This window comes from Schistocerca americana, chromosome 8 (genome assembly GCF_021461395.2).
Source record: "Schistocerca americana isolate TAMUIC-IGC-003095 chromosome 8, iqSchAmer2.1, whole genome shotgun sequence".
NCBI lineage: Eukaryota > Metazoa > Arthropoda > Insecta > Orthoptera > Acrididae > Schistocerca > Schistocerca americana.
In genome coordinates, this window is record NC_060126.1 from 466,224,474 (window position 1) to 466,251,238 (window position 26,765).

The 26,765-nt window shown below is 39.0% G+C and overlaps 1 protein-coding gene across 1 annotated transcript in view; it reads right to left on the reverse strand.

Moving 5' to 3' along the window:
* LOC124545274 (X-linked retinitis pigmentosa GTPase regulator-like) overlaps positions 1-26,765 on the reverse strand; it is a 340,423-nt gene that overhangs the window by 141,011 nt on the left and 172,647 nt on the right. Inside the window, exon 9 of the mRNA XM_047124156.1 lies at positions 8,422-8,537. Coding sequence (XP_046980112.1) covers positions 8,422-8,537 — 116 coding nt within the window. The remainder of the gene's footprint in view (positions 1-8,421; positions 8,538-26,765) is intronic.

Here is a 26,765-nt window from a genome sequence, read left to right on the forward strand (position 1 = left end):
GCAGAATATGGATGTTCGGCTGCAACCTATTAACAAAGCTTATCAAAAGTTAAACAATAGTGCACTGGCCATGTGACTGTGTAATATTGGGGGTTGTGAAAAGTGAAAGTAAAAGACAGTAAAAAGCAAATGTGCCTATGTCAGCTACATCATTTACAGTAGACAGTACTGCATGTCCACCCCCTATTTTTTCAGCCAGTACATCGACACCGAGAACAATTAATGAAGAAACAAAGTAGGTGACCTGATACAATGGCTTTTAACAATTTCTTTGCTTTGACATAAGGCACACATTGTGTAGTTTTTATTTCTTTTATTTTTTACTTGTTTATTTTATTCCCGTAAATGGTATGCTCTCTGCTCCAAACTGGATGTTTGCTGGAGCAGTTAACAAACATGGGAGTAGATGTCCATCCTACACCCAGCTCATAAGCTGCTTGGCCAGAGTTCCCATAAGTAGCATGGCCAATACCAGCAGCTTTGGCACTTCAAACACTGCAACAATTTTGGAAAATATGGGTGAACATTAAAACGCAAGAAACCAGCCTTAACGTGACCAGCGAAGACTTGAAAATTTGGAGTTACAATGAATGTATGTGTTATTTCAATAATTCTATTCACTCTCTTCATATCATGTTTTGCACACCTTTTGCTATCCATGAGATTTCACCCATTAAGTTTTCACACAACACAACCCCAATGCAGGAATTTAGAGTTTTATGCAGTTTAGTTACAATAGGAAGTGTCTTTGATTTAAGAAGCTTTTGTATTTTCCCAGAAGTGGCAGGTTCAACCAACAATGTACCATTTCAGACTATCTAGGTTTCTAAGCACTGTTTCATCTCAACAGCCAATGGGGATCATCAGCACATAGAACACTTTGCGATTGAGGTTTTTACCATCCTTACCATCTAGTTGGTTAAGCTGAGATACCTGTTCTCTGTTATAAACAATGACCACCACACCTGACAGTGGTTGCTGAAGCATGCCCAGAGCTTATGGTTAAAGAGGACTGGTTAAATGTACAAATTCTGAATTGAAAATACCACAAATGTGGCGAGCATCACCCCACAATCGACACAAGTGTTCATCAGAGACAAGGGCATCATCAAGTGTGCCTCAGGGAAGTGTGATACAACAGCTCCTGTTATCTACACACATATATGATCTCTTGGATAGGGTGAGCTGCAATCTGTATTTGTTTTGGTGATGACACTGTAGTGCAGGTGACCATAGAATGATTTAAAGAGAATGTCTAATATTCGTGCAAACAAAGTTGACACTCAGCGCGGTGACTGATGGAAGCAACTGTAAATTGGAAAACGCTTTACGGTTACTCCCATCAGCCACCACACTGAATGTCAACTTTGTTTGCACGTGTAGTATTTGGTGTAATGATTGGAGGCTTACCCTAAATGTGAGAAAATGTAATTTAATGCAGATGATTTGTAAGTTAATGTAGATCATTAGGAAAAACAATTCTGTAATATTAAAATACAGTATGAGTGTTGTGCTGTTTGATAGAGTCACATCAATTATATATCTAGCTATAAATTCCGAAGAGATACGAAATAGAATGAACACGTAAGGACGGTAGTAAGGAAGGAGAGTAGTTCACTTCAGTTAATTACAGGGTGTATAAGCGGACAAGGAGAAAAAATTGCTGGATATTTCCCGGATCTCCCGGTTAAAAATACATTTTTTCCTGGGTGAAAATACGCTTTTGCCATGTTAAGTGACAGTATACTTTCCCTTGGAACTGTAAAACTTATCCTTTGATAGGATATGGTTTTATACAGCAGCGTAAAATTTCATGGCACTTTAGAAAATGATACTCAGGGGGAAAAAAACACGTTTTGTAAAGACCTTTGATGTGCAGCAACATGTATGCAGCATATATTCATATTACAAAAGTATAAATTCGAATTCCACCAATAGGAAAAGTTAATGGTTTAAATTAATATAAATAGTGTTGCTGCAAGAAAAACAAATCTTTTGCATATAATATTTGTCTCAAAGATTAATAAGCTACAACAGAAGCTACGCTTTCACTTATAATGTTGATCTGTTTAGTGCATGTTACACTTTAAGATACATCACACAAATATGCCAGCAAAATTTTTAATACCGACATAAATCTCTGATCTTCTGGGCTCGAAATTCTTCTAAATGGCTTGTCATCGAAGAGTTGATTTTTAAAAGAGACCAAACACTCTGTGATTTAAGAAATACATCGTACATTCTTGCACATAGTTCATCTTGTGTAAAAGGAAACTTACTTTGAAAATAACACTTTCCGAACAACAATTCACAATATTTTCCCTTGACCTGTTAGAAATAGATTCATTTCAGCAGTTGTCAGAGAGCGTCAGATAAGAGAGGTCACTGCGCTTGCGCAGCTACAGTGATGCAGGAAGCCCGTATGTTCGCACTTGTAAAACATTAAAAAATCTTACATTATGTCATAAAAGCAATAAGACACCAGAGGACACTCCAAGAGCATCAGAATTTCGGGAACCATACTAAAATACATAGTTCGCCTTACAGTGCACATTCATATGTCCAGATTCTCAATGACGTAGGCCTTGACCAGATATGAAGCATTTCAGTGTGGTTTTTGGGACGTAAATTTTCTTGGAGTACCAGTACTGTACTATCTCACGTTTGGTTCTTTATTATGGCATAATGCCATACATGCTAGAAGATGAAAATGTGCACCTGAAATGCAGCGAACAGTTGAAACTAGCCAATAGTTCAGCAGGAAAGCTTAATAAAAGCCAAATTTATTTATCAAACTGACAAAATTAACTTCATTGTTCAAGGCGATTGATGCTTACTGTCAGAAAGGTGAAAATAAAATAAAATCTGAAACTAGTAACATAGTTTACCCTTCCGTAATTACGTGAATGTATTTTAATTAACTTGATAGCTCCCAGCCACAGAAATCCATCTTGTTTTCATTTGATGTGAGAACAATAAACAAAGAGGAAACAGAAAAATCACTAAATGTAAAAATGGGTCACGTTGAGACTATCCACTTCCCCACTGTAACTCAGGCTGCTCTGCGCATCAGAGAATAAAAAAAGACTTTTAAAAAATAAGTTCATACTGTAGGCACATATTTCTGAAGAGTCTGGTGCATAAAAGATATATCTTCGAGGATATGTAAGACATGTTATTTGGCTTTAATGTGCAGTGAGGTGCCACGCTTCTTCAAACAACATTCTTATACCACACATCACTGTATTTCACTCTGTTGAACTCAAATGTGTATATTTTGTAATTGATGCCATCAAACTATTTCAGGACAGAGGAAATTAAAATGTCCTGTAGCGCCTCTCCTGCTCCCAGTTGGCCGGTTTGACATCCTACCCTCTTCTTCTTCTTCTTCTTCTTTTTGTAAAAAAAAAAAAAACAACCTCCCAATTAATACTGGATAGGATTATTTGTAACCAGGAGAACAAGAACTCTTCAGAAAAACTGGACTCTTTATTGCCTATTAGCTAATAACTTGCTCTTCTGTGTGACATAAAATTAAATACAGGACACCTAAAACCAGTAAAGACAAGAGACAGGCAAGACAGTGCACATTTCTTCAATCCTTAGGTCCTAGCGATTTTTCTGTCTAATCTTGCTACAGCTTTACATGGTGTGCTTCCCTCTCTGCGAAAGGACTATTACCTTATCAAAGTTCGTCAACTTTTGATACAAGAAAAATAGAAATCTCATTGTCTAATACTGAAAAAGCTGTTAACACAAATAGTACCCAAGACTGATGTGGTTTCCCGATCTGATGACATCTATTTTGTCATTGTGTGCTGGAGAAAACAAAATAGGTCTTTCTAATATTTCAGCAATTGCAACACACACCAAATAAACGAAACTGTTTTGGCAATAAAGATCATTTTTATAATATGTCAGAATATAATTCACAAAGTACCAATACGAAATACATATTTGTCCTACTAAAAGCCAAAAGCTTTACATTAGGAAATGGTTTCACATTTCATTCATACGCTCCAGTTTCTCATGCACGAGACCGAAAAGTAGTAGAACGAAATTTTTGTATAAATTTGGAATCTCATATTCTTCCATATTTGTGTGATGTCCCTGTTTCTTCTCCTTGCTTATTCTAACAAACAGTCTTATCACTAACTCTGTAACTATTCCTACCATCGTCAAAGCTCATTCTCCGGTTAACTCTACTAACTTTGCCAGAATCACCCTTTTAGTTATCCACCGATTATTCTCTGGTTAGACGTTATTACACGTTTGTACAACACATTTTCTGCACTACTCCCACAATATAACTTAAGTGGCTGCTAGCCAGGGACTGTACAACTGGCCCTCATGTAGCGATCTGGCTAAAAGATTTCTGTCAAAATTTCACTTTCTTGGATACACCGAGAAGATAATACGTAATCTTTCTTACCTGTTAGTTGTTTATTTCCACTATGGTAGTCTGACTCTAAGGATCTCACTAGTAATTGTAACAATGCTGAACATTCGTAAACTGAATCAACCACATAAACAAGCAGCACTTGGCATTCACCGGTTCGGTTTTATTCTGCTCAGCTCGTATAGCCCCGTCCTGTTTTGTCTGCAGGAAAGTTCATTTCTAGATGTCACGAGGATTCCCCTGGCAAAGACATCACGTACACTATGCACGCATTCAAAAATCAACTTATAATTAATTCAGAAATGAACTTAGAATGTGTTCAAAAACCAGCAGGGTTGTGTTTCAAAATCATATGAATAATCGATAGACTGACAAGTGCTGGATGCTAGGTGCTTTGTGAAACAAGGTTTTTTTTTCTTCTCAAGAATATGAATTTGCCCCCTCCCCTCAAAATTGCCGTCCGGTTCAGATACCCCGGTTTGCCCTCACTCCCCACTAGATGCGGGCCTGCTGCACACGCGTGAATCTGGCAGCTTGGGCATGCCAGTAAAATTTTCCGGATACCACGTGGCTGGTTGCTGGTACTGTTGCTTACACAGCCAACAGCCGCATTTCTGTAGCCAGAAGTGGGAGAAGGTACTAGTCATACGCGACTCGACTGCGCATGTGTATGAGCCCACTCGTAACTGATTAAATGAGTCTAATGTAAACAGTTGTGACATCACGCTCATCGAAGGCAATTTGTTGTTATGAAGCATTGCACAGTCTTCCGAAAGCCTTTGACACATTTTGCTGTTGGCAGACGCTTGTACGAACACTGTGTTACTTTATATGGCACATTTCCTTTGCAATTTAAGTTTCATTTTCATTTTTTCCTCTCCTTCATGTTTTAATGCTGCAGTATTATTCTGCAGTAGCAGGATACAGTAATATAACTGAAAACTAAAACAATGAAAAATTCCCGGAATTCTAAAAAATTCCAGTATTTTTCCCAGTTTTCTGTTGGACGAAAAAATTCCCGGGTTTTTCCCAGATCTCCTGGGTTGTATACATCCTATATTAGGATAATTATACAAAACTATTAGTCTTCTCTAAAGACCAGACCATGTTTAGAATACTCGAGCATCCTGTATTGAGACTGCTTGAGTGTTTGTGATCTCCATTTGGTCAGAATAAAGGAAGACATCAGTGCAACTCAGGTGTATGCTGCAAGATTTGTAACTGGTAGGTTCGATCAACTTGTGAGAGTTACGGAAATGCTCTGTCAACTCAAATTACAATTTCACAAAACACTAACGTGAAAATTTAGAGCACCAGCATATGTGGCTGATTACAGAATGAATCTACTGCTGCCAACATACATTTTGCATAGGGGCTGTGAAGACATGTTAACAGAAATTAGGGCTCATATGAAAGCATATAGCCACTTGTTTTTCCCTCATTCCACTTGTGTGTGGAACAGTAAAGAGAATGACTAGTAGCAGTACAAGATGCCCTTCCTACGCCATGCGCCATGAGTAGGTATGTAGATGTAGATCATATTAGAAAATGAGACACTAAAAATGGCAGATAAGTGTCACTATTTGGCAGAAAATTAACTGATAGCAGAAGTAAACAGGATATCAGACACTGAATAAAAATAGGAATAAAAGCTTTTTTGAAAAAGCCATCTAATATATAAGGGACAGTCAATGAAAGTGAGGCATGTGGAAAAAATCTGAATAAGTGTGAAAAGGACTTGCGCACCGAAGGTTCCGTACAAACTTAATTAAATATATAGATAGTTTATCCATATCAGGAATCGAGAATTCGGACAATTTTTGCCTGTTATTGATACTGGCAAGATCTTACAATATGTGGTATAAATAGCCATACCTTTTGATTGCACTGACACAGAAGCTTAAATATTTTACAACACCAAGGGACTGTAGACTTTAGTGCATGACATAAATTTCACCTTGTTATATCCACCCATTCCCATGAAAAAGGGGTCTTAACAGGCAGACAGACAGTCAGATAACATGACAAAAAAATAATTTTTTTGTGTGTGATATTATTGGGGCAACAGCCTTGCCACAGTGGATACACCGGTTCCCGTGAGATTACCAAAGTTAAGTGCTGTCGGGTGTGGTCGGCACTTGGATGGGTGACCATCCAGGCTGCCATGCACTGTTGCCATTTTTCGGGGTGCATTCAGCCTCGTGATGCCAATTGAGGGGCTACTCGACCGAATAGTAGCGGATTTGGTCAAGAATACCATCGTAACAACCGGGAGAGCGGTGTGCTGACCCCACGCCCCTCCTATCCGCATCCTCCACTGAAGATGACACGGCGGTCGAATGGTCCCGGTAGGCCACTCGTGGCCTGAAGACGGAGTGTGTGATATTACCACAAATTAACAATTTTCAGATTTTTTCCTTTACTTGTACTGCAGAACTGAGAAACCTGCCAAATTTCATTATTCTAAGTTAACAGGAAGTACCTAATGGGTTCTGACGAGTGAGTTTGCAAGAGCAAAAGTATGTGACATAAGTGGCCAAATCTTTTGTTTCCACTGACGTAGAAACTTAAATTTTTTTACATCGTCTGAGGACCATAGACCTTTGTATACAACATACATTTCAACTTGATACCCCTACCAGTTTTTGAAAAATTGTTCTTAACAGTCAGACAGATGGACAATAAAGTGATACTATAAGGGTCTCATTTTTACCAATTGAGGTAGGGAACCCTAAAAGTACGTAAACCATTTATTAACAGTAATTGAATTTTCCACCACTGCTTGGCAGAATGTGATAATAATATCAAAAGTCAGAAACTGGCTTTCAGCTTCTCATGCAATCTTCAGGTGATTACTAAATGTTGCAAACACAGATAAAATATGATGTGCAACTTACGCAGATATTTGTACAGAAGATATGAAAATGATAGTGTGTTTACATCAGTAAACATTACTTTTTTGGACACTTACAAATAATTAATTAACTAAAAAGGGGGGATAAACAAAGTTTTTATGCGGAGCTACATTTAACGACAGATGAGAAATAAGGTGACTTTATAGTCTGAATCTAGTATTTGTAACAAAAACTTAATTTAACAAAGAGGAAAACAGAAACTGAGTCTGATCATTTAATACTAGGCTGGCATTCTGTGTACTGTTTTTTATTTCTTTAATTTTTTTATTTATTTCCAAATGCAAAACTTCACATTCTACATCATATGAATGGTTTTTCACTAAAAGATGATCAGTGAAGTTTGATTCTTTCTGCCTTGATCTCCAGCTTCTCTCATGTTCACTTAGCCTGAATGCCACAGCTCTGCCTGACTGCCCAATATAAACTTTTTCACACTGCTTGCAAATGATTTTATATACACCAATCTGTGCCAAGGATTTCAATTTGTCTTCACCATTGAACCAAAATTTTTATATGCTATTGGTATTATAAAATGATTTACGATTTGAAAAGTAATCACCATAACTGTTAATAAATTTATCCCACTGTGAGACAAGACGGTGACTGCCATCACAGAAAAATGTTTGCAGTTTCCTGCGAAACCGTGATTGTATCCAGGCACGCATCTCTTCATCCTAAGCAAATCGATGGACATGAATGTCGTTCTTCAGGCCTCCAAAAATATGGAAATTGTATGAGGAGAGATTCAGATCATATGGAAGATGTGTAAGGGCTTTCCAGCAAAACCTCTGCAGCGTAGTCAAAACAACCTTCAGAACATGTGAGGGGGACCCTGCTTCAAGTTGTAGAGAGATTCTGTTGGACCAATTTTAAATCAAGTTTGTCGGGAAAGTAAATCCCATATTAAGAGAGTTGAAAAGACAGTAAAATATCTGAAGCTTGTTCAGGCAATATCCATACAGCGATCTGAGATGTGCAGTTGCTACTGAGCCAAAGATTGAAATACAGCTCACGTCTACATTAAATAAGAGGCAAGTCAAGACAACCAAGTATGATACACAATACTGCTTTGTGTCACAAAGCTCTGAGATTAACAAAATACTTTACTTTTTCCACAAAAAATCCAGATAGTCTTGTCACTTTAGTTGGCTGCATCAACTTCGGGTCTTCCATGCACAATTTTCCATGTCTTCCATCACCACAGGTATACAAATAACCATTACCTGTTAACATATTGAAAAATACACAGTTAAGGTCATACCGAAATGAATCAAATCATATCCTTATAAAAGAAAATGCATGCTACAGCAGATAATGGTAAATGGAGAAAAAAAAATTAACACTGCAAATAATAGTATGGGCAATGCCCTGAAACCAACTATTCATCAGCTCAATCTGCCCCTGCCCCCTCCTCAATCCTTGTCGAATACTACGAATACTATCTCTCTCCTCTATACACACTATTATCTGATGTGTATCTCTTTTTATCATCTATAGATTTTTAAAGTGCCGCTTTTGTTAATTTTTCAAATGTAATGTCTAATGTTTCAGAATGTCAATATGTCTAGTATATTCAGTGCCTTCAGTTCAGTTGCCAGATACTGCAGTTGTGTGTGTGTGTGTGTGTGTGTGTGTGTGTGGTCCATTTTTGACGAAGGCCACACTGGCCAAAAGCTAATTTGTGACAGGCTTTTTGTTGTGCCTATCTGCAATTTAGCATCTCCGCTATATGATGAGTAGCAACTGTCCTGGTCGTAATACTGTTGTATTCAGATAATTGTTTTCTCACACTCTCATACTAAAAATGGATCTTCACCATTCATTTTATTTTACACCTGTTTCTTCAAACTCATTAATGGCTGCTACTACATCAGCACGCAAGGAAATATCAGCCCAGTGCTTTATTTCCAATCCTCACTACTGTTAGTTAATTGTACACCATCATACCATAGGAGGCTGAACCATGCACAAATGCTCAGGGAAAAATATACTCTCACACATCTAAGGAACAGAGAGCAATGTGGTAATACTATCTAGTAGTTTTTGGCTCGATATACTTGCCTTGGGCAAGTGCCCTGATTACGCTATATTAGTTAGAGAAGACTTTAACCTATTGAATACAGACTGGCCTGTCTATAGAATTGTTGCAGATAGTGTGGACGGATTGTCATGCAAAAGTATAAACAAGCCTGAACTTATCAACAGCATCAGTATAGAAACAGGGATTATTGATCATGATGTTCTCATAGCCATGGTGGTTACTTAGAAAATCCATAAAAAGGGCTAAGAGAGATTTTATGCTGGAAAGAGCAGAGTTGTTACCACACTACTTAGACAGTGAATGGACATAATTTAGTTAAAGAATGATGGACATAGGAGAATTATGGACAAAGCTTAAACTGATTATAAATTGCACTCAGGAGAAATATATGCCGAGCATGTGGACGAAGGATGGAAAAGACCCACAGTGGTTGAATGTCAAAATTTGGAATATTCTGAGAAAATAGAAATTGTCACATCCTGGGTTAAAAAACATTGTCAACAGCAAAAGTTGGCAGACATGCGCGTTTACAAAAAGATCAGGCTGCAACAAAACATAGACCATCATATGTTGGTGAAGGATTTTGCCAAGAATCCTTAAAATATCTGGTGCTACATAAAATTGCTGGTCGATGTCTCCTATTCAGTCACTTATAGACCAATCCGTCGAAACACTAGAAGACAGCAAAAGGAAATCTGAAGCATTTTAAATCTTGCGTTTAAAAACTCAGGCATGGAAGAGGATCATACAGATATACCACAGTTTGACCATCACACAAAAACTCCCATAGGGATGACATAGAAATTGCATACTTGGGGTGAAAAGCAGCTGAAAGAGTTAAAAACAAATAAGATGCTAGGTCCAGATGGAACCTCAGTTCAGTTTTACAAACCATTCTTCAGCACTGACCTCTTACATTTATCGTGAATCTCCTAAGCAATGGGGCAAAGTGCAGGTGACTTGTATACAAGAAGAATAAAATAAACTGAGGTGATGAAAGTCATAGGATAGTGATATGCACATATACAGATGGTGGTCGTATCATGTACACAAGGCATAAAAGGGCAGTGCATGTGGGAGCTGCCATTAATACTGACATGATTCATGTGAGGCGGTTTCTGATGTGATTGTAGCTGCACAATGGATATTGACAGACTTTGAATGCAGAATGGTAGTTGGCACTAGACACATGGGACATTCCATTCTCTCATCACCGACAATGCAGGGGCCGACACCCTTCACTTAACGACCAAGGGAAGCAGCATTTGTGTACAGTTGTCAGCAACAATGCATGAAATAACTGCAGAAGTAAATATGGGATGTATGACGAACATATCCATTAGGACAGTGTGATGAAATTTGGTGCTAATGGGCTATGGCAGTAGATGTCTGATGTGAGTGCCTTTGTTAACAGCACATCACCACCTGCAGCACATCTCCTGGGCTTGTGACCATAGACAGCTGGAAAACCGTGGCCTAGTCAGATGAATCCTGATTTCAGTTGGGAAGAGCTCATGGTAGGGTTTGAGAGTGGCACAGACCCCATCCAGCTGTGGACACAGACTGTCAACAAGGCACTGTTGGTGGCTCCATAATTGTGTGGGCTATGTTTACATGGAATGGACTGGCCCTCTGGCCCACTGAAATGATCATTGACTGGAAATGTTCACATTCAGCTACTTGGAGACCAAATGCAGCCATTCATGGACTTCATATTTCCAAAAAACGATGGAATTTTTATGGATGACAATGTACCATGTTGCCAGGTCACAGTTATTTGCGACTGATTTGAAGCACATTCTGGACAATTTGAGCAAATTATTTGGCCACCCAGATCGCCCGACATGCATCCCATCGAATACTTATGGCACATAACCGAGAGGTTCATTTGTTCACAAAACTCTGCACACTTCCACAACTATGGACAGCTATGGAGGCAGCAGGGCTCAATATTTCTGCAGGGGACTTCCAACAACTTGATGAGTCCATGCCATGTCCAGTTGTTGTATTACACTGAGGTTCGACAAGATATTAGAAGATATCTCACAACTACTGCCACCTCAGTATAATGGATCTGCAAAATTAAGATCGTCTTGAACACCAGTTTCTGTAGGATTCTCAACAATATTCTCAGTTAAAAATAATAAATTCCTTTGAGAGAAGAGAACTTCGACCCACAGATTTAGAAAGTTTCACTTGTGGATATCTGAGAGTGGCTTTATCTTGCGCAATGCCCTGAAAACCACTGATGAAGGGTACAGGTAGATTCCATATTCCCAGATTTCTGGAAATTGTTTGAAATAGTGCCACACTGCACACTTTTAACAATATGTGTTAAGACATCAAGGAATAACTTCCATGTCCTTTGAAGGAGCTGTAGAGAGTAGAAACTGTAGAGGAAGACTGAGATTGGACTATAACCATCAAATAACTGAATATGTGCTACTCTGAGATGAAGAGCTTGGCAGAGGAGAGGAATTTGTGTCGTGCTTCATCAGACCAGTCAGAGAAGACTGATGGCGAGGGGGGGGGGGGGGGGCAGGCACGTTTAACAGACAGAGGCAGCATAGTGTAGAAAAGATCATGGGAGTGCTTCAACTGTATGGAGATGTGGATTTATGTATGGAAAAGTCAGTGCCGTAGCTGCAAATAAATATCTCATTTGCAAAGAGTAAAGTTATTGTGAAAGTGTATTGGCCAAGGAATGTGAGATAAATGATGTTATTACTGGCAAAGATTATTTGTGCAATTCACATCTATTTCAGTCATGTACGCTGCTCAACACAGCATTATCTGATGACTCAGAATATTCTGAAGATGAGCGTAATATTTAAAGAACACAGAGTAAAATACTGGCTCCTTAGGAACTGCTAATAACCTTGTGAGCTCAACAGGAGCATGCCTACAATAAATGGAGTCTACTTAGACTACTTGAAGTCAGTCAGAATATACTCACCAAACGAATTTTATGTCAAGTCACTGCAGGTTATTGAAAGGGAAGTTTCTAGGGTATGTTAGACATACAGTAAATGTAATTTATTAAATATAGGATGTGACCTCATACTATGCTGCTACTTCTTTTTTGCTAATGGGGCTGATGTCTTTCATAAATAATTACATGTGGTATAACAAATAGGATGACGTGAAGATCAAACATGGCAACACATGCACAGACTCAGAGTAGTCTTTGCATTTGAAACTACAAATGAATTTCAAGTGGTGAGCTGTATCCATGCAGATATAATGCAAAGAAAACAAATCACATAACAGTGAAGAAGTACTGGCCAATGATGTCTGCCTCAAGCCATGAGAATCAGTGTACTCTTACAGAGTACAGAGTAGGAATGCTACTCATATTAGCCACTGTGTGCCATTTTCCGCTATAGGTTCTCTTTGAACTGCAGCAAAGCTACTGTGGATGACACATTGTTAGAGTGAATACTAAGGAGTCTATCAAGTCTGGAGGCTGAGTATGTATGTGAGCCATGCAAATGAATTAAAGACAAGAATGTGGATCAACAATTAGTTAACAGAAGGGAGACAAAATGAGATCATGAGTGATTTTATGCAGATGCATCTTATGTTGATTACCACAAATAACTATAACAATTGTTACTGGTAAATGGCATGAAAGGTGGAATTTTGAGTTCAACAGTGTGTGTGTAAATGACAGAAATCATAACGACTGATATTTATTAATAGATTCCAAAATTTCTTAAAACTTGATTCTTAGGTGTTATATTATTCAATATTTACAAAAAGTAAGCGTCACTCTAGGCAAAGCACTTCTGATGTAGTTGCATTGGGATTGCTGCAGTAGATGTGGGGCTTTCTGGACTGACAATATTGGGCAAGAAAGCAGAGTTGTTGGTAACAAAGATGATCAGTTATGTGAGTTAAGGGCAGACTCTAAAGATGAAGCAAACGATTCGAGATTTTTGGAAAATAGTACATTGATGGAGGATACATTGTGTGACACACAAAGAAAACGCATGCGCAGTGAGGTGGGAAAAGCCTGATAAATAGACAGAGAAATATTTTTTCAGGCTTTAAAGAAACAAGAACAGTGATTACCGAAAATCAGGAAGACTTGTTTAAGTAATTAAAACAATAATTAGTTGATCAGTGGAGCACAACATTCAAAAAGCACAATGAACTTACAGCAACATTGAGCATATCACCTAAGAGCAACATGAATGAATTTTACAAGTAGAAGTGTGAGTAAAAACAAATACCATGGAGTGGATTTAATCCCTCACAATAAATGAACTAGGAAAACGGGTAGAAGCAACCGAGCCAAAATTACAGGAAACATGTCAGTTGGTTATTGTCGGTAGGAAGTTTGCACCACAAGAAAATTGTAGGTTTCAAACTTTCTGTCTCAGAAAGTGAATATGGTCTGAAACGGAAGGGAAGAGTGCATATTGTCAAACAAAGTAGCTGTGAAAGTAGTTCATCATTTCTTAATGAGTCTTATTTTGAGTTTTGATCACCTGTCATCCGTCACTGATTAGAACAGCACAAATTCATTTACCTGCAACAAAACTGGACGCATGTCATCTTTTACCAGGGACTGCCATCAAATAAAAAAATCACCTATCATCAACACAGTCAATGGTAAATTAGAGGCAAAGAATACTACTTAGTGAAGCTAGGGAGTTAAGTAAAGAAGCCATTCGCTCCATGCATTCTGCACACTTTCACCACTGACACATTCTCAACACAATTCAAAGCCAACAGAAATTGAGAACCTTCACACGGAAACTACATTTGCTTCATCACCTGTCATTATATCAAATAAACAGTAAAATAAGTCCACAGCTGACCTTTCTGATCATGAATTTTACACCTTGTGAGAACCACAATATGAATTGTAAGAACATATGCTATTATTCATCTGTCGATTAACAAATCAACTTCAATTCTGATTATACACGCATAGCTCTGTGTATAAGTACAAAAAAACATTCCCATTTTTATGGGAATATGCAACAGTTAACATAAATTTTAATGGACCTATCGCAACGAACAGATCGATGAATCTAAAAATTAGTTATCAGAGTAGTCACTTGAAACAACAGTAATGTTGCCTGCAAAATTCTTTCAGATGCCCTCTTCTGAAAGCTATCTTACAAATTTTCAACATTTAATCTAGTTTCCACAGATAAAATGTGTGATAAATTGTGCACAACTCCATTCACTAATGGCCATTTCTGGTGGTACACAGTTGAGTTTGGTGCAGCTGTAATGGTGCTAGTGGTCTTCAGTATACTGTAATGTCTTCACTTTAGTGCACAGACATGGAGATGAAATGTTCTCTTTTCTAATAACTGTGCAGTATCTGTACTACTTGCACTCGAATGACAAATTGTCTGCTTCCCTTGTGACTGACACACATGGCACTATTTGTGATGACACTACCTTCCACAAATAAAAAAAAAAAAAAAAAAAATATATGACCAGTCACATCTTTGCACGTAAAATTTATGATAAAAACATAGTAATAGCTTGTTCAAAATTAATACAAAGAAGTTTAAACACCTTATTGCTATCAAAAGTGTACTCAGCCTCTGACACTAGAGTGACAACATGTGTCCTCTAGCAAGTTACCCAGTTAACTACTCTCCAAGTTAAATGTATTTCTATCATTTAGTTTATTCCACATACGGTGGTGTCTGGAAATAAAGTTTTAAATTCTCTGTGGGAAATCTGAAATTTTTTCCTTGATGAGAATTGTGGTTTTGATTGGAATGGAATTTTCAAATGTATAGCTGTTATGGTTCATGAAAATCACAATTTAAGATCTGTAGTAAGAGGGGGTAGTTACTATTTTTAATTTCTTCTGCAATGGGCAACGTAAACCTCTTTGCACAGCAACACGTACACTTCAGACTTCTTTTTTGACACCTCAAGAGTTTTCTCAGAAAATTATGCCACACTGAATAACTGACTTAAAAAGTAAGTGTGATATACCACTTTTCTGGTATCTGTAAATGAGGCATGTGATAAACATTTGAAAGGCCATGCTATTCAGTTAATTTGATAAACAATCTATAAGCGTCTCCCAATTCAGATTTTTGTGGAGATGTAGGAAAAGGAATTTCATGTGGATTCCTTTTGTCATTCCATTTCTACTTCATTTTTGAAGATTTAGTTTTAAAGTGCATTTTCTGGGTCTTTGCGACATTCAGCTTTAGTCCATTTTGATGCAGTTGCAATTGGAGATTCTCTAATGCGTTTTGCACATTACATATAATTTTTTTCTAGTACATCATTTTCAATTAAGAGTGAGGTGTCACACTCATATAAGACAAACTCAAATGGAAGCTTCTCGGCAGATCATTTAAGCATGACAGGAATGGATAAGGACCAATACCAAAGCTTGCTGAGTAACATACAATTCACCGAATAGAAAGCTTAAAGAGAATTCCTGCAACTTTTCTCTCTTTATATAATGGTGAACTTGTTTTTTTCTGTAAACTCACTGATTCCAATTATAGCACTTTTCTCTTCCTGGAAGGCAAATTTATTAAAAAATAATAGTGTTCAATTTCCTTTCCAATGTTTTGTTTATCTGAGAGAACACTGTGAGGAGACACAGGTCAATTGCTCCCTCTGCATACATTTTTAACATGTTTGGGAAACACCCTCACACCATCGTATCAGTCAACACACGAGAAAGTACTCTAGGAAAATTAAAGCTCTCGTGCATGCTCTAAAAGTACACTCTACCAAGTGGGAGAGATGCACCAGCTGCTCCCGAGAGCGATGTTAGCAGACAAACCCTATTGCCAACAGCCACAAATTAAACAACTGCAAGTTCATTCACTGCACATTTCTGAAAAAAAAACTAATGACACTCTAATGTAAGAGCAAATTTCACATGTAGCAGACTACATGATACATTTGTATATTTAATTTATCATAGTTAATCCTTCAATTTTTATACCACTTCAATTTATCCAACTAAGCACATTTTACTGTAATTTTCCTTTTTATTAAATCATTATTCTATAAATGAAATAGTCCACTACGTCAAATAATAACAGGGATACATAAAACATTATACAGTTAATATAACATAATTCATTTAATTTACACACACAGACAGAAAATTCTAAAGAGTTGTATTTCCTGGAAAGATGATTATACTAATTGGTATACTAGTTCTTGTGGGTGAACGTTGAAGTGATATGTAACTAAGACAAAACCTAACATAAGCCAAATATTATAAGTCTGGTAATTTCATCAAACAAGGTAAATGTTGATAAAATATTATTGTAATTGTGGTAGTCTAAATAGTCAAACAAAATTATGACATTGTAGTGCCTCGAGAAGACACTCGATGAGTGTGGGAGAATGGAAATGTGTCTACAGTGCCACCAGTTTTTGTGTGTGCAGAATGGGCGTGTATTGGGAGAATACTGCAATCATGGTGGTTGAACGGCACAGACAAGTGTTTGCCGCTCGCGCCATAGAAGCTGTATGTGATATACAAGGAGCAAGCACGTGTTATTCTTTGACGGTGTATTGACTAATTGTTATGAACAAATGAAATATGTTTTGACTAGAGATTCTTAAATTTGGTGTTAAACTTGCTAGAAGCAAGAACTGGCTTTGAATTTCTGATGGTTATTAAACTCACTACATTGTAAATATACTTAACTGTATCTGACGGTTAAAGACGCAATTGACTTGCAAGAATTTATATACTTATGTGAGACTTGTGGAAATGGAAATATACCAGAACTGAACTGAAAGTATTATCAGAGTACCCACTTATTTCAAGAGCAGAGAGAGGCAGAGAGAGAGAGAGAGAGAGAGAGAGAGAGAGAGAGAGAGAGTGAGTGAGTTTTTTTTAATCCCTCTAACCAGCATCATTTGTTCGGAGAAGAAGTTGTGTATATTGACACAGGCGTGTATCCAGAGAAGTGAATTGGCTGAACGTTTCAAATAATTCAATTGTAATCAGAGCAAAGGAAAGTGCGCAATCCAGTTTTGCACTGCTTCTCTTGTCGCCAAACCGTTAGAATGTGGTGACCATGACAGGACTCAAAAAAAGAGGAATTTTAAAACGAAACCAAGATAAGAAGATATCGTGAGTTGCCATAGCAATCAATAGTAATAAGACAGAGAAATTGTTTTGCAGAGTTGGATTCTGCGTAAACAGCAAAAAGGGTGAATGTTGATGAATACCAGACAAAAGAAGAAGTAAGGAAAATCTCAACAGTTTAGACGAGATCTATTCGACGACGACGAGGATCCAGTCTGGAGAGTAAGCAGCCCTCATACACATCACAGGGGTGTGGACACAGTAACAGCAACCGACACCAAGGGCGCCAACTGCTGCTCACCGATGCTGACTACAAATCTGTTGCCCAGCGGGCAGATTCAGCAGCTGTAAACACTCGAATTACTAATTTAAGTAAAAATCTAGAAGCTCAGAGTTTACAATTAATTCTAGATTAGATGCACAAAGTAAAGAATTTACTGCTCAAAATACTTCTTTAAGAAAGGGGCTAATTGCCACTTTAAGTGAAAAACTAGAAGCACAGGGTGAGGTTTTAAATGCTAAGTTCAATGCCTTAAACGATAAAGTGGAGAGTTTGCAATTAGATTAAACGAATGAATTAAGTAATTCCCTGACTAACCATGTAAACCAACTGTTCACTGACTTTAGTCAGACACAAAGTAATCAATTTCAGGACTGAGCTAAAAATCTAGAATTTGATATTGAAGATAAATGTAATAATGTAGAACCTGATTTAGTGAAAAATTAGGATCATTTTAAAGCATATGCAATGTTACATTTGATGCTGTAAAACAAAGATTACACATTTGGGTTGTCCGGTGTTCTGCCGGATATCAGCGTCGTACTTGCACGATATTTCGGTCACGTAGCTCGTAACCGGGTCCACTCGAGGAGCAGTCTCAGGTCGCACCTGATGAAGGTTACGAGCTACGTGACCAAAATATCGTGCAAGTACGACGCTGATATCCGGCAGAACACCCGACAACCCAAGATGTCATTATATCGCCGGGAAAGCCTGAAGAGTTACAAAGATTACACACTTTAAAGGAAAGTGTTGAAAAGCAGGACAAACTAATTCCTATAGTCCAATCACAAATTGTAGGCGTTAACACGTGAGTTGATACCGTGGAAAGAAATTTTAAAGAGAAACTAGCCACTTCAGATATTTATAATATAATATTTATAATATCAGTAATCTGGAGCAACAGGTAGAAGAAATGATAGACAGAAAAGTTGCTGCGAGAGTAACCTCTGACAAAAAAAATCCAATCTTATCTTCCGAACTTAGTAATACCAAGAAGGATGTAGATGAACTGTGGAAGTAATTCAAACTTATGCAGGACAAAGTAGATAATAGAGTGACTTCTTCCAACTTAGTATTAACTAGTGAAGTGATGACAGATTTACAATGGGGAGCAAATTCAGAATTATCTAGACAGTTCCGTAAGTTCCCTAAGATGGGGAAGTACACCCTACCCATTTTTTGAAACAGTTTAACCAAGCTTTGCTGAAAAACTGGGAAGATTCAAACAAGATCAAATTTGTGGTAGGGTACCTTTCAGGAGAAGCTTTGGAGTGGGCACAGTGAACATCAAGAACTTTTTGTCTTGAGCAGATTTCCAGAAGCAGTTTAAGGAGAAGTATTGGTCAGCTAGTGCCCAGGAAAAATTAATACCTGATTTGTGGGACCCTAAGTATTATAACAGTATGTGGGGTATGATGAGAACAATTGGCATTTAACACATGTGAAGTACTTAGATAAGCTCATGGAGGAAGAAGGGTTAGTTCGAATTCTAATGCGACGTTTACCCATTAACGCCAGAAAAGATATACTGTGTAGTGGGTGGAAAACTGTAGAAGAGCTGTTGTCTCTTGTAGACGCACTTGATGCCTTAAACAAAGACCGCAACGAAAGTGTACATCACAGTGAAAATCAGAATTACAGAAGAGTTAGTAATAATAGTAATAGTAATTTTAAGAGACGTGAGACCAACTTAGCTAGAGTACACCAGTGTAACCGGAATAAGGGTAATGAAAATTACCAAAAGAAACATCCGAGTTCGAATATAGGCCCAGTGGTGTGGCAAGAATTTGTATCAAGCAGTAATAAAATACAAAGTGGTAACGTAATACCCCGATTTGGTAACCAACCAGTGATTACCAATAATGAGGAAAATGTAGTGCAATCTGAATCCAGGGACGGGGCCCAGATTGTAGGAATACATTAGGAGGCCTAGTCCATAATAAGTATGTTAATTTTATGCATAAAATACCAACCAAAGAATGGTTGTTACTAGAAGAACTGAGCTTAACCACCATTAATCCACAACCAATAATAATAGGAAAAGTAGAGGATTTTGAAGTTAACATAGTTATAGATTCCGGGAGTGAAGTGTCACTTATTTCTAGTGCTTTCTTTACCACATTACGAACTAAACATCACTTACTGCTATTACCAGTAACGTATATTACCAGTAATGGGGGTGTACATAGACGGTATTACTGGAACGAAGAACAGAGTCGTGAAACAAGAGATCCAGGTGAAGTGCAACATTGGGAATATCCAATTTTGTCAGATCTACATCTACATCTACATCTACATTGATACTCCGCAAGCCACCCAACGGTGTGTGGCGGAGGGCACTTTACGTGCCACTGTCATTACCTCCCTTTCCTGTTCCAGTCGCGTATGGTTCGCGGGAAGAACGACTGTCTGAAAGCCTCCGTGCGCGCTCTAATCTCTCTAATTTTACATTCGTGATCTCCTCGGGAAGTATAAGTAGGGGGAAGCAATATATTCGATACCTCATCCAGAAACGCACCCTCTCGAAACCTGGCAGCAAGCTACACCGCGATGCAGAGCGCCTCTCTTGCAGAGTCTGCCACTTGAGTTTATTAAACATCTCCGTAACGCTATCACGGTTACCAAATAACCCAGTGACGAAACGCGCCGCTCTTCTTTGGATCTTCTCTATCTCCTCCGTCAACCCGACCTGGTACGGATCCCACACTGATGAGCAATACTCTAGTATAGGTCGAACGAGTGTTTTGTAAGCCACCTCCTTTGTTGATGGACTACATTTTCTAAGCACTCTCCCAATGAATCTCAACCTGGTACCCGCCTTACCAACAATTAATTTTATATGATCATTCCACTTCAAATCGTTCCGTACGCATACTCCCAGATATTTTACAGAAGTAACTGCTACCAGTGTTTGTTCCGCTATCATATAATCATACAATAAAGGATCCTTCTTTCTATGTATTCGCAATACATTACATTTGTCTATGTTAAGGGTCAGTTGCCACTCCCTGCACCAAGTGCCTATCCGCTGCAGATCTTCCTGTATTTCGCTACAATTTTCTAATGCAGCAACTTCTCTGTATACTACAGCATCATCCGCGAAAAGCCGCATGGAACTTCCGACACTATCTACTAAGTCATTTATATATATTGTGAAAAGCAATGGTCCCATAACACTCCCCTGTGGCACGCCAGAGGTTACTTTAACGTCTGTAGACGTCTCTCCATTGATAACAACATGCTGTGTTCTGTTTGCTAAAAACTCTTCAATCCAGCCACACAGCTGGTCTGATATTCCGTAGGCTCTTACTTTGTTTATCAGGCGACAGTGCGGAACTGTATCGAACGCCTTCCGGAAGTCAAGAAAAATAGCATCTACCTGGGAGCCTGTATCTAATATTTTCTGGGTCTCATGAACAAATAAGGCGAGTTGGGTCTCACACGATCGCTGTTTCCGGAATCCATGTTGATTCCTACATAGTAGATTCTGGGTTTCCAGAAATGACATGATACGCGAGCAAAAAACATGTTCTAAAATTCTACAAGAGATCGACGTAAGAGATATAGGTCTATAGTTTTGCGCATCTGCTCGACGACCCTTCTTGAAGACTGGGACTATCTGTGCTCTTTTCCAATCATTTGGAACCCTCCGTTCCTCTAGAGACTTGCGGTACACGGCTGTTAGAAGGGGGGCAAGTTCTTTCGCGTACTCTGTGTAGAATCGAATTGGTATCCCGTCAGGTCCAGTGGACTTTCCTCTATTGAGTGATTCCAGTTGCTTTTCTATTCCTTGGACACTTATTTCGATGTCAGCCATTTTTTCGTTTGTGCGAGGATTTAGAGAAGGAACTGCAGTGCGGTCTTCCTCTGTGAAACAGCTTTGGAAAAAGGTGTTTAGTATTTCAGCTTTACGCGTGTCATCCTCTGTTTCAATGCCATCATCATCCCGTAGTGTCTGGATATGCTGTTTCGAGCCACTTACTGATTTAACGTAAGACCAGAACTTCCTAGGATTTTCTGTCAAGTCGGTACATAGAATTTTACTTTCGAATTCAATGAACGCTTCACGCATAGCCCTCCTTACGCTAACTTTGACATCGTTTAGCTTCTGTTTGTCTGAGAGGTTTTGGCTGCGTTTAAACTTGGAGTGGAGCTCTCTTTGCTTTCGCAGTAGTTTCCTAACTTTGTTGTTGTACCACGGTGGGTTTTTCCCGTCCCTCACAGTTTTACTCGGCACGCACCTGTCTAAAACGCATTTTACGATTGCCTTGAACTTTTTCCATAAACACTCAACATTGTCAGTGTCGGAACAGAAATTTTCGTTTTGATCTGTTAGGTAGTCTGAAATCTGCCTTCTATTACTCTTGCTAAACAGATAAACCTTCCTCCCTTTTTTTATATTCCTATTAACTTCCATATTCAGGGATGCTGCAACGGCCTTATGATCACTGATTCCCTGTTCTGTACATACAGATTCGAAAAGTTTGGGTCTGTTTGTTATCAGTAGGTCCAATATGTTATCTCCACGAGTCGGTTCTCTGTTTAATTGCTCGAGGTAATTTTCGGATAGTGCACTCAGTATAATGTCACTCGATGCTCTGTCCCTACCACCCGTCCTAAACATCTGAGTGTCCCAGTCTATATCTGGTAAATTGAAGTCTCCACCTAAGACTATAACATGCTGAGAAAATTTATGTGAAATGTATTCCAAATTTTCTCTCAGTTGTTCTGCCACTAATGCTGCTGAGTCGGGAGGTCGGTAAAAGGAGCCAATTATTAACCTAGTTCGGTTGTTTAGTGTAACCTCCACCCATAATAATTCACAGGAACTATCCACTTCTACTTCACTACAGGATAAACTACTACTAACAGCGATGAACACTCCACCACCGGTTGCATGCAATCTATCCTTTCTAAACACCGTCTGTACCTTTGTAAAAATTTCGGCAGAATTTATCTCTGGCTTAAGCCAGCTTTCTGTACCTATAACGATTTCAGCTTCGGTGCTTTCTATCAGCGCTTGAAGTTCCGGTACTTTACCAACGCAACTTCGACAGTTGACAATTACAATACCGATTGCTGCTTGGTCCCCGCATGTCCTGACTTTGCCCCGCACCCGTTGAGGCTGTTGCCCTTTCTGTACTTGCCCAAGGCCATCTAACCTAAAAAACCGCCCAGCCCACGCCACACAACCCCTGCTACCCGTGTAGCCTGACCTATCCAGCGGAACCCGAAACCCCACCACCCTATGGCGCAAGTCGAGGAATCTGCAGCCCACACGGTCGCAGAACCGTCTCAGCCTCTGATTCAGACCCTCCACTCGGCTCTGTACCAAAGGTCCGCAGTCAGTCCTGTCGACGATGCTGCAGATGGTGAGCTCTGCTTTCATCCCGCTAGCGAGACTGGCAGTCTTCACCAAATCAGATAGCCGCCGAAAGCCAGAGAGGATTTCCTCCGATCCATAGCGACACACATCATTGGTGCCGACATGAGCGACCACCTGCAGATGGGTGCACCCTGTACCCTTCATGGCATCCGGAAGGACCCTTTCCACATCTGGAATGACTCCCCCCGGTATGCACACGGAGTGCACATTGGTTTTCTTCCCCTTTCTTGCTGCCATTTCCCTAAGGGGCCTGACGTTGGAGCTCCCAACTACCAGTAAGCCCACCCTCTGCGACTGCCCGGATCTTGCAGACTGAGGGGCAACCTCTGGAACAGGACAAGCAGCCATGTCAGGCCGAAGATCAGTATCAGCCTGAGACAGAGCCTGAAACCGGTTCGTCAGACAAACTGGAGAGGCTTTCCGTTCAGCCCTCCGGAATGTCTTTCGCCCCCTGCCACACCTTGAAACGACCTCCCACTCTACCACAGGTGAGGGATCAGCCTCAATGCGGGCAGTATCCCGGGCAACCACAGTCGTAGTCCGATCAGGGGATGCGTGGGACGAGCTGGCCGTCCCCGACAAACCCCCATCCCGACCCCCACAGTGATGCCCATTGGCAACAGCCTCAAGCTGTGTGACTGAAGCCAACACTGCCTGAAGCTGGGAGCGAAGGGATGCCAACTCAGCCTGCATCCGAACACAGCAGTTGCAGTCCCTATCCATGCTAAAAACTGTTTTGCAAAGAACGTCTGAACTAATCTACAGAGAGCACAAACAAATCGACAAAATTTACACGGTTATTAAAATACAAGATTGCCTAGTAAATGCAGTAATGCTGCTACTTGCGCACTGCTGACACTGCTCGGCGGCGGAAGGAGACTAAGCGAAATTACACTATTCAGGTACTAAAACACGATGCTACACTCTCAAATACTATAATACGCCCGAAATTTATGAATGAAACAATGCAAGTACCAAAAACACGCAAAGAAATTAAGAATTAAACTATGTAACAAATGAGTGAGCTAGGAGTATACGACTTGCTGCTGCAGCTGCTTATCCAACGGCGGCAGGGAGATGCTGCTAGTAGTGGAAAATATCAATAGTGATGTGTTGTTTGGCCTAGGCTGGCTGTCAGAATTTAATGTCATATTGAATTTTGAGGAGAATCTTCTTTATTTTGGTAAACGTGGCTACAAATATTGTGTACCATTTGCAATGGACAGCTATATTGGTAAACAAACAACTGAGAGTCAATGTTTACGATTAACAGTGACTGCACAATTGTCACCAGAGATTGAAAAGGTAAGTCATGTGTCACATCAAGTTGACATACAGGACAAAGTAAATGAATCGCCAATATTAACCAGTGAACAAAAACTAGATTTATATAAAATTCTAATGGAATATGAAGAAGTATTTTACAATAATCCCGGTAGTATTAGAGATTATATACATAAATTTAAAATCAAAGATAGTACTCAATTTTTCTGTAAGCTATATCCCATACCAGTAGGTCTAAAAGAAGCAGTTAAGGACGAAATTGACAAGATGATTGACAATAACATAATAGAATGTAGCTCTAGCGTCATGAATAATCCTTGGCAGTAGTAACAAAGGCTACAGAAGGTGTGCAATTAGTGCTGGACATGCGTACTTTGAGTATGCATACAGAGACAGAACGAGACTCACCAATTAACATCAATGAATTATTGTCCAAATTTGAGAAAGCAAAGTATTTTAACACGATGGACCTGACTGATCGATATTGGCAAATTAAGTTACATCCTGAATCAAAGAAATATAAAGCATTTCTATTTGATGGGAAATCGTATCATTTTAATGTGTTACCATTTGGGCTAAATATCTCGGTATCCTGTTTATACGAGCGCTTGACGAGGGGAGTTGTTAAAGGATTTGATAATATATGTAGATGATATACTCATAATCTCATCTAACTGGGAAGAGCATTGCCTGACCTTCAGTAAAACCCTGAAAAGATTTAAAGAAAAAGGTATTGCAGTAAAATTGTTCAAATCACACTTTGCAAGGCAAGAACTTAAGTTTTTGGGGCATATTGTATGAGTGCAGGGAATTAAACCCAATCCAGAACGCATAACAGCTATTAAGCAGTGTACACCACCTAAAAACATAAGACAATTGAAGGGATTCATTGGGATGGCTGGATACTATAGAGGATACGCATGAAGTCAAGAGCTGAACGATCCAAGACTTTTACGTTTATTAAGGAAGGGAATACCGTGGGTTTGGAACCAAGAGGCCAATGATGCATTTTAAAATGTAAAAAGAGCACTGGTAGAATCACCCATATTACACCATCCGGTTAAGGGTGAGCCACATAAAATATCAACAGATGCATCCGACTACGGTACAGCAACAGAACTTTTACAAGGAGAGTGGGGTCTAGAAAGTACAATCACCAGATCTATAGCTTTTGCTAGCCAGAGTATTAACAAACATGAATTAAACTGCACAGCCACAGAAAACGAACTATTAGCAGTAGTATACAGTAACCAAAAATTCCAAACACTAGTATGGGGGTCAGAGATCCATGTATATACGGATCATCAAGGTATATCTTTTTTAAGGAGTAGTCGGTTTTTTTTATTCCGATTTTGGCCTTCTAGGGACCGCGTTAAACAACTATTTTTCAATGTACGTTTCTCCTATTGCGCTCCTCCTCTTTTCTCTTCTGCCAATATGTCTTCATCCTCTCTCTGTGCTGCTCCCTTCGGTCTTCTGTCCACACTGTTCCTCCAGTTCTTCTCTTCTTCACTTCAAATCCTTCAAAATGTTGAATTTTGTCTCTCATTAAGTCTCTGTTGGTTATATCATCTTCTCCTATACCCATCTCCTCTAAGTCTGCTTTGACTTCTTTGAACCAGGTAATTTGGGTTCTGGGGTTCTTGTCAAAAAACATGAATATTTTCTTTGTCAGCCTTTCATCATTCATTCTTTTCAAATGGGCGTAAAAGCTTACTCTTCTCTTCCTCATAGTATCTCCCACTTTCTCAATTTTGTCATACACTTCTCTATTACTTCTAAGCTTCCAAGTCCCATTCTCAAACCTTGGCCCAAGTACTCTTCTAATGATTTTTCGCTCCTTTTTTGCTATAGCTTCCATTTCCTTGTTAGTGTTCATTGCTAAACATTCAGATGCATACAGACACTCGGTTATTATATAGTAGATTAATGCGGTGGATGTTGTTCCTACAGGAATATGACATTAAAATACAGTATGTAAAAGGTTCTGAAAATATTGTACCTGACACTTTGTCTAGACTACCTGTAGACATAAAAGAGTTGAAACGTACAGAAGGACCCAGTGCAATTTTTGCGATTAATTTTATGACAGTAGAATATCCACACAACAGGGTACAAGAAATGGCTCAAATAATAACCGACAACATCCATCATGATCCCTACTTTGCAGAAATATATGCTATGTGTAACAAGAATTCCTTACCTCTTAATCAAGTAGGGAGGTGGAAAATTTTAGGACATCATTTATTTTGGAGAGACAGCATAACATCTCGACGGTGGCATTTATCTATCCTGAAGTTGATGGAGGACGAAATTGTGTGGTATGTCCATATGGGATATGGATACTTCGGAATAAAAAAGTGTACAGCCCACATGAACAAGTTCTATTATTTTAAGAAATTAG